The following is a 9,797-nucleotide window of genomic DNA, read 5'->3' as shown; positions in this document are numbered from 1 at the left end:
AATGTTAAGGCAGGGTAGTTTTTGTAAAAGTCACTTCTAAGTTTTGCAAATCTATAATAGGTTTATTTTACATAATTAACATTATTAAATCGATTTAAATGGAGTGGAAGGTTCTAGTCATCAGACAGTTCAGCAATATATTTACAGTACTATTATTACATGAACATTTAAAAAGAGAAATACCTGGAATGTAAAATATTCTTAAGTTCTATTGTTCCATGAGTAATTTACATTGAATGTATGGTATATTCTTAAGTAGAGTTATAATTCAATAAAAAATTACAATCAATGATAATACAGCAGTAATTTTTCAGTCTACTAATAGAATATTTTCCATGTAACCGACAGAAAAACAGTAATAGCTTGGAGAAGCCTTGAATTAAGTTAATGTTATAATATTAATGAAAAACTAAGGAATTTTCAAATCGCAAAATTTATCAGATAAGTCCGTTTTATACACACTCTCATAATATCATTTTTTTAAATAGCAATTGTGAATAAATTTAAAGTTATTTTATTAGGCCTCCAAAAGTAATTATCAAAAGACGTATATTAGAACATCAATATGTAAAAATATTCTACGTTTAAGTTTACTTTTCCGGAAATAGATAACAGCAGTTTCTAAAACTGCTCTTTGCCAAATCTGTACATTATAATGAATCGTTAATTTCATAATCACCCGAAAATTATCATTACCTTCCTCTTAACGATATACAGAACTGTCTTTGATGAGCCAATAAAATTAATAGTTGATATACTGTAGCTTATTGAATTGGCCAAAACAATATGAATAAAGTAGATGTTCTATATGATCAGATTACAAGAAATTATCATAATCATCTTTGACGTTTTCCTCATCAGAGTCGTCATCGTCGTCGTTGTCAGAGATGTCATAATCTACAAATATATTACCATCATTGTCACTATCCAAATCAAAATAAGAATGTTGAAGAATAATGGCAGAAGCATCCACATTTATCTTAGAACTGGTAACCTTTAATTTGCAGTCAAGAGGTAAGTACCTTGCGACCTGCAAGGTAACGGTATCCAAACTTGTAATGTCATTGTCCAGTAGGACAAGACTTCTAAGACGAAGTTCCAAATTACATTTTCTTTTTAGCTCCATCAAAAATTTTTCCATTACTGCTTCTGTAATGTGACAACTTGATAACCTCAGTATCTGTAATTCTGGAAATATCTCCAGTACAGATGCCAAATGATCTCCTGACGCTGGTTCATTAAACTTTGAGGATGACATATCCAATGTCGTAAGTCCTGAAGCAAAAGTACATCTGTCATTTTTAATAGCAGTTACAAGTCTCCCGAGAACATCTGCATCAATATCACAATCCTTAAGTATTAGAGTTTTAAGTTGGGTCAGAGATAACACCAGGACTTTAAAGTTCACATTAGGCAGTTTTGAGTTACTAAGATCAAGATACCCAAGAGCACTTTTAATACCAGATGATAAAAGTTCTTCTCCAAGGCTATTAAGGAAACCTTCATTTGATGTCACCAATCGTAATTTTGTATCAATTGTTGCAGAACGGAGAACCTGAGCAACAAATATTTTCTTGTGATCTGCGTTTTTAAAATGGCAACGGGAGAGATCAATCCTGGAAAATTTACATATCCTTTCCAGTAAGCATCCAGGATTGTCATAAATTCGACACATTTCTAGGCGTAGTTCAGATAATTTCGGAAGCACTTTCACAGCTTTCAAAAACCGTGCCATCTCTCCTGATTTGAAATTATGACCAGACAAATCAAGGTGTCTTAAGCCAAGTTTATAGGTAACTGTTTCATCTTCATGATGTTCAATAAGTGTTGTAATAAAGGAATGCAGAGATGATTTCCCAGTCCTAAACATAGACATATCAAGGCTTTGAAGCTCTGGAAATTGGAAAAGCAGCCGACCGAACATGTTACCCACTTTATCAGCATCGACTCCTTCAAATTTGAGCTCTCCAAAACTTAATACCCGAAGGTGTTTATGAATACTATCTATTTGACAGTCTAGGTGAAGAACCATTTCCATAAAAACAGATGCAGACATCTTGTTTTCAATAGGTGTAACCTTGAACACCTGCAGATTCCTGAAACTGAGAAGTAACTTGGCAATCAATGTTCCAGAGTTTGAGAAATTCAAGTTGCAATCACCAAGACAAAATTCTGTCAATATTTCTCTGGACAGTATTTTTTCATTGAGAATTTCTTCAAAAAAAGGTTTTACATCTTGCAAACCAGATAGATCTAACTTTTGGAGATTTGGAAAACCCTTTAATACAGTTACTGCTTGAGTACCTTTCAGCAAAATTTTATTTTCAAATGTTAGTGACTTGACATTTCTACAGCTGATACTACTTTGATCACATGATCTTACCATTTTATCTACAACTCCAGGGCTATCAAAATAATCAACAATCCTAAAAACTAGAACATCAGAGTCGTTCGGAATGACTGTCGATAAGTCTGTCACTTTCTTTTTATCCACTTGGTTCAGTTTTACATTTGATAGGTAATGCTGCCTTACAACAGGGACACTTCCAGATACATTTTTCACATATGAAATCAGTTCCTCTCCAGACAGATAAAAAACTTTCAGTGAATTATTCTTAACCATGTGCAGCTCATGCAGATCAGCATAAGTTTTATTGTTAAATAAAACCATTTTGATTTCATTTACTTTTTCTAATCCAAATATAATATGAAGGGCATATGGATTAGCAAACATTAAACCAGGAAAGATAAAAAATTTATCTACATGTAATCTTTCCTTTCTCAACTGCTCAACAAGTTGTATAATACGACATGATGCTAGACCTCTTAAACCAAAACAGAATGATATCATAGTACAATTTGTCTTTCCTTGTAAACCATCTTTGATTCGAGTTACAGTATATTTAGATCCATTACCTTTATATTCACGTTTCGTTGGTAATGAAAACGAGATGGTTCCTTCCCGATCTGCATCCAGTTGGTTGAACCAGGGTTCTGGTAACTGACCAATTAATCGGGCAAGTAATTCAAAACTAAGTTCATCACAAGGTGTTTGAGATCCAGAGATCAACAATTTAAGAAAATCTAGTGGGGTCTCAGTTGTTGATAGGACTCCAAGATTAATAAAAGCATCCCGAAAGGGAGGTATTGTTAGAGTTTTAATAGAGCTGATATGTAAGAGGTATCCAGATATCTGTGTCATATGTTCTTTACATTTGTCCTTTCGAGGATTTATATCTTTACAAGTAAACTCAAGGTGTTTTACCACCCACTTCTTTTCTGATGGAATTTGATCTTTGTTCAGAGCTTCACAAGGTAATGAAAGTGATTCAAGTCTTTTGTGTTTAACCATTAACTGTGAAATAAACTTAAGTTCTTCAAAGTTTCGTTCTTTCCGTGGAAGAAAATCTTGATACCAAGAGAGATGCAGACTCTCTGATACATCTGTATCTAGATAATATGAGAGAATTTGGACTGGCATTGACATTAGCTGACAACGCTTAAGTTGTAGTTTATAATCAACCCGATGAGCTGCAATATGTAAAGATAAAGTCGTTGATGTAGATCTAGAATTTATTCCAATTCCAATTCTTTTTCTAAACAAAATTGAAACACAATTTTTGTTATCATTTGTTGGCAATGTTATAGATGCATGGGATTCAAGATCTCGAGTGTTGTGTGTGGTGACCTCTGGCTTCTGTCTGTCTCTGAATGCTTCCACTTTTGTAAGGATCATAAAGAGATGAAATTCAAATTCATCATTTGTCTCATGAGTATTTACCGTGTTTAGAGAAGGACACAATGCCATTATTCTACTGACCAAATAAGCATAACCACTATTCCGTTGTCCTTTACTGAATGTCCTTTTTAGTACAAATGTTAGGGTTGTCATTTTGTTGAAATAACTTTGAGGCCTACAAGAAGGATCATCACCTGAACAACGATGACCATACATCGCAGACACAAACGTATATAAGCCTGGTCCATATGATATTACTGGCAAATCCAATGTCTCCATAGCTTTTAAATTGTAAAGAAAACTCCCTAGATTCCTGCAAGAATTTGTCTTGGTTAGTTTTCCCTGGAGAGATATCTTTGATAGACTTTCAAGAGTACTAGATCCAAAAATGGGGAAATTTTCTAAAGTCTCATCAATTATACCATGCCATGTCAAGGATGATAAGGCAGTCATCGAATAGAGAGCTTTAGGTATATCAGATCCACAAATATTTGCAGAAGTAGTGTCTAAGGTACATGTGACTGCTTCCTTAAAGTTGTTCAATTCCTCCACAATTTTCAAACCAGTCTGAGACTTAATGGTAACATGCTTCACTTCATTCATACGTTCTTTTATTGAATCCTTAACAATTTCAACTTCACCCTTTGGACATTCATCTAGTAGATCTGCTAGAGCACTACTCTTGAAGTCTTCAAGAGGAAAGTAGTCCATAAACAAATGAGCTTCATCACCAAGAAGAGCTACAGTGAACTTACAAACTTGGGATAATTCTGAAGTACTCAACATTCTCTTTACTGTCTGATCTATGTCACTTTTGGACTTTTTCTTCATAGTTTCAGCAACATACAGACTTGCTAAAAATTCAGATTCAGACTTATGAGTTGTAGTGTAGCTTTTCATGTGATGGAGTTCAGAAACATTTGTTTCTTCAAAAATCAACCCTAGTTTAGATGCAACTGATGTTTGTTTCTCATCAGTTAATTCGTTTTGCTTGATGTTCAATCGGTTCTCAAATAAACCATTTAAGGTAACTCTTCCAACATACAACATTGCATCAAAATGTTCAAGATTAATTTCAGAAAAATTATCAATTTTTCTTTTTTCTTGTTTGCCAAGGAATTGATTTACCTTGCAAACCAACAATTCTCGATAAAGTTCTATTACAGTGGAGGGCACCTGGCCTTTGACCTTCCACAATGTACAAAGATAGAAGAGAAATAGTGGTGTTCTGGCCATCTCAAAGATATGTCTGTACTGATTGTCATTTCTTAATTTGATCAGATTTTGTCCTTGGTCCGGGTCAACTTCCTTAAAGAATTTGTCTATGTACTCATCTTGTCGTTCAGGTTTGAATCCTCTAATTTTGATGTGTGATTCACAGACTTTAACTAATTCATCCATATTATCAGGCCTTGTTGTTACAACTAGGACACTTTCACTTAACTCCTTTCTTTTAAATACTCCTTCAAACTCTGATCTCACACCTGAAAATAGCTCATCATATCCATCACATAAGAACACAAACTTTTCATCATTTTGTATGATCACTCGCTGCAATACATTCTTTGACATTAACTTTTCAAGATTAGACAGGCCAATCTCTATAGCATTTTCAAGAAAACTTTTCTTTTGCATGTTCTTTAATTCCAGGAAAAAGACGATTTTTTCACCAAAGACACCTTTGTTGGGATCATCAGCCCAAGAACGAGCAAGTCTTTTCATCAAAGTTGTCTTCCCATTTCCAAGCTCCCCTTGGATCAGAATCCTCTTAGGATCATTAGTACCATCTTTTTTTTTCTTATAGGGTGTTGCAATGTCATCAATTTTAATCTCTTTTGCTTTCTTCTCATTACCTGAATTTGGGTTCTGAAACATTATCATATCAGTGAAGAGATCTTGTATATCTATTTTGTGTTTTGACCACTGAGATGGAGTGAACTCGGTAAAAGTCGCCCGTTTATACTGATTCTTTAACTGAAGCTGTAAATCATTCAACAATGAAGGCCCTGAAAAAGAAATATACATTCACATAATGGAGACATAAAATTTATTAAATATATATTATATTATAATACAGCCAGTTTAAAGTTTATCTCTATGTACCAAGATTTATTTATAAAATATTTTAAAGAAAATCCTGTCTTATAATGCTCATAGGAACAGGGTATACCATATTGATCTCAGTGTTATTTGCCATACAATAAGAAGTAGTGCTGTTCAACTGTGCACGTGCAAATAAGGTTGAGAATGAATTAGTTGGATTTGAATAGACAGATTCGGTGATGTTTGTTTACAGCCAGTCACATGACATAACTTGGGTATACCATGGATAACATTACTGTATGATTAGTGTGAAAGTAGAGGAAAAGATAATTTTATGGTTGTGAAACAACCACCCACTGTTAATGCGAGAAATATATGGCAAGGAAAGGCAATACGATTGTTCAAAATTGTTTATTTACATTCTCCTAGCATTGTATACTGTGAAATTAGGAAACCTTAGCTAGCCTTAAAATCGTAGCTTTAGTTCGCAGGTCGAAAACTCTTATGCATACCTAAACAGGGGATAGATTATGCAGGGGCCTAGGCTTAACATTTCTCAAAAAATCTCAGTGTTTGTGGCCAGTATGTCTTTAGCAAACCATTAAGGCAAAATTCTCAAGTTTAATTTCCAATAAATTTAGTATAGTTTATTGGGAATTATGATAATACATCAATAACAAGGGAAGGCCGCAATAGCAATCTCCATGTAAAACACTGCGGTTGTTTACATCCAAAACACAAACAAAATAGCGTCTCTGGCAAGATTTGAACCTGCAGCTTGTCGCTGAAAATGCTGACAAGTATCATACCATAAAGGCTAACTCAGACAGTGTCGTATGACACAGCCTGACGCCATTCATCGTCAGGGAGAGTCTTGAGCAGTCGTGAGAAATACTAAACATGTTTAAAATTCTACGACGCGACTGCCCCCACGCGAACCATCGCGTCTGTGTTTAACTCACACAGACCCAACGCGACAACAAATCGTGTCGAGCTGCATCGTACGACGCTGTCTGAGCTGGCCTTTGGACACAAAAACTCACAAAAAGTTTAGTGGTGGTGTCGGTCTAATAATGGTCAATGAATGTACAACCACTTTGTTTATCGGTGTTAAGGTGCTTTAAATAAACTATTCATCTTCCAATACCTTTTTCTTTAGCCTGATTGTTCAGCTGTTCTTCCCTTTGTTCTTCTGTAAATATGAGAATATGAGGATCTTTGAACATGTATATCTTGAAATAAACATAAATAAACACTTTTTACATGAACTCTTGGCTCAATTTTAAATAATAGAAACTACCTCAAAATCAGTAAAATGAAAGTTAAATTTGGCAGCAGCAAGGAAAGTTTTTTTTCCTTTTTTTTTTTTTATACAGTTCTTTTTATCACGTCCACACATTTGCTAATACTTCGTTTCAGCCAGAGCTGGACACAGTTTCTAGCACAATCACTGTACTCTGCCAGGTCCATCAGATGGCATGCATGATGATATACAAGTAGATGTTGACTTGACCTTACATGTGGTTGTGGTAGAATTAGCATTATCAGGGCTACGATGAGGACGCTTTTACCATGAACCCTTTTATTGATATGAGACTAGCTACAATTACATTTACATATGGAAATTTTCCAGATAGAACAGGTTGAATACAGTAATATTATTGAAATGACTAAGAATTAAAAATCAGTCTCCATTACCCTTGTAACGGGTGTAAGAAATGTGAAAAAGACAAGCAAGACTAGTCACTCGCCGTAAAAATCGATTTTTTAGTTATTAATACAGCGTTCAATAGTAAAATGAGAGCTATAAAAATCATTTAAATACGACATTTCCTTAAAAAGTTACAGGTGTCTAAACACCCAACTGTTTTATAAGAGAACAATATTTGAGAAATCAGCCTTCAAAGTTCATGATTTTGGGTGTTTCTTAAGCATAAACCATCATCAAGTCATTGAAAATTGTTGTTTTAAAATTGAAAATGGGAGAAATAACAGCGCAGCATGATGTATAGGTATATAAAGGTTAGTTTAGTGCAATAAAATAGATTTCAAAAAAATTTGACATTCCAGCATGTTTTGGCCAATATCTCTCAAACAGGATTTGTGATGAGTGACTGGTTTGGCTCGTCTATGCCACAAATAATGCCAGTAGGAAAAAATACCATTAACAAAGGAATAATCCATTTCATAACAGGGGTGTTGGTGAAGACATAGACAGGGGCTCCTGTATCACACACCCAGTTAATCCTACTCATATAGTAATTATTTATTTATTATTTATTTATTTATTTCGGTATAAAAACAGTCTCACATCAACCCCAAAGGGCAAACCTGTGAGCTTACAATCATATGTCAATAATGAACATAAAAAAGACAGATAAAAAGAAAATTAAAATTAAAATAAGCAAAAGGACAAAAAACAAGATAGCAATACAATCAAGTCTTTACATAATCACAAGTCCACAATGTAAAAAGAAAAGTCTAGCAATGAAATTCTAGCAATCATTATAAAAATATGAACGAAAAAAACAAAAAACAAGAATGAGATTGTGACATAATAATTAGTAGTGTTCATAGTATAATTAGGAAAATATCAGTTATTTATTATTAGGCCTAATTTATTAGGTTGTATTTATTTTAGCATCATCATTTCTGTTTGTTGTATTCACTATAGTACATTTACTTGAATAACCATAAATCAGTTAATTAGGCCTACAACAGGGTTTGCAAGTTGGAAGAAGTCACTTCCAGAATATTTGATTAAATGAGATTTCTTAACACATATAACTTTAAGTTGCTGTGCTTGGTGATATCCATCAGCACTGTTTTCCGTGAGACAATAGATAACATAGGAGTGAAAACATGTATACAGGTTTCCCCTAATAATTTCCATAACATAAACTAACATACAAATTAGTGTGCTTGAAAAATGTTTACTCATGATTCTTTTTCATTCGTATAGCCTGCTAGGGTCTTGTATTTATGTATATACAGTATTTCTATGGATATGAATACCGAAATAAAGAGTGAAATGAAAATGAATGAATAGTAGTATGTATCGGGTTGAGGTTATTTTATGTATGTTTCATCGTACAATAATAATTATTCTATAAAGTGAGATTTAAATATTGATAAAGAATTATGATTGTATGCTTGTTTTAATTGTGTTTTTTCAAACTTCAGCCAACGAATCCATCTACTCTTTGTGGGAGCGCTTATGAGGCGACGCTAACTGTTGATTGTCGAAGGCAGTCTGAGATTTCATCAATGAAAACAACTCAATTTGCACATTTTGTCATGTTGTGGTCTATGAAAGCATGCCAGCCAATATGCTTAATGACTTTAACCTCTATATTTGGTTTCAATAACTTATTTACACATTGTATAGAAAATAAACCCTGCCTACCTGTAGGTTGTTGAACTGTTGCTTGAACAAAAGTTTTGGCAATTGGATTAATGGCAACATTTCCAACATGTGATTGGCCAGACACAAAAACTCCTTGGTTCATTGATCCTACAATGCTGTCGATCTTGCTATGTCTTTCGATAGAAATATCTGACAACAAATTATAAAGATGTTAAGAATAAGAAATACCACTTTTCCCGAAAAAAACTATAGCTGCTGCTTTTATTACTGTGCAAATATATACTACTTATAGCAAAAACAAAGACAATGTTTTCTAAGCATTTTGCAAACTGACAAGATCATAACTATTTTCCTCATCAACAGTTCTTTCCATGAGGTAAGATGTGGCACAGCAGTAAGCTCTGGGTTTTGATCAAATGATCAGGTTAACATTCTCCCTTTGTGTAAATTGGTTAAAAACTGCAACATTATACCTTCTATAATAGCTGTTTTGTCCAACAACAAGAATACAATACAAAGTGCATAGAGCAAACATACTGTAGGTAAATCGCAGCCTGCAGATCACGATTATTATTAATAATAATAACAATAATAAAATAATCATATATCATATTATATAGCACACAATCCTGGAGCTTCTATTAACAT

At 33.7% G+C, this 9,797-nt stretch overlaps 1 protein-coding gene across 1 annotated transcript; it reads right to left on the bottom strand.

Annotated features, from left to right (window-relative positions):
• Window positions 1-23: 23 nt before the first annotated feature.
• LOC117112508 lies at window positions 24-9,335 on the bottom strand. The gene is made up of 3 exons (XM_033255595.1): window positions 9,189-9,335; window positions 6,930-6,974; window positions 24-5,745 (listed from the first exon to the last, which is right to left on the bottom strand). Exons 1-3 carry the CDS (start codon window positions 9,289-9,291, stop codon window positions 818-820), a joined length of 5,076 nt encoding a protein of 1,691 aa, XP_033111486.1. The 5' UTR covers window positions 9,292-9,335; the 3' UTR covers window positions 24-817.
• Between the last annotated feature and the right edge of the window lie 462 nt (window positions 9,336-9,797).

This window comes from Anneissia japonica, unplaced genomic scaffold (assembly GCF_011630105.1).
Source record: "Anneissia japonica isolate Jap-2015-1 unplaced genomic scaffold, ASM1163010v1 scaffold45359_len33376_cov120, whole genome shotgun sequence".
Classification (NCBI taxonomy): domain Eukaryota; kingdom Metazoa; phylum Echinodermata; class Crinoidea; order Comatulida; family Comatulidae; genus Anneissia; species Anneissia japonica.
Note: the sequence above shows the minus strand (reverse complement) of the source record. Positions and strands in the feature narration are given on the sequence as shown.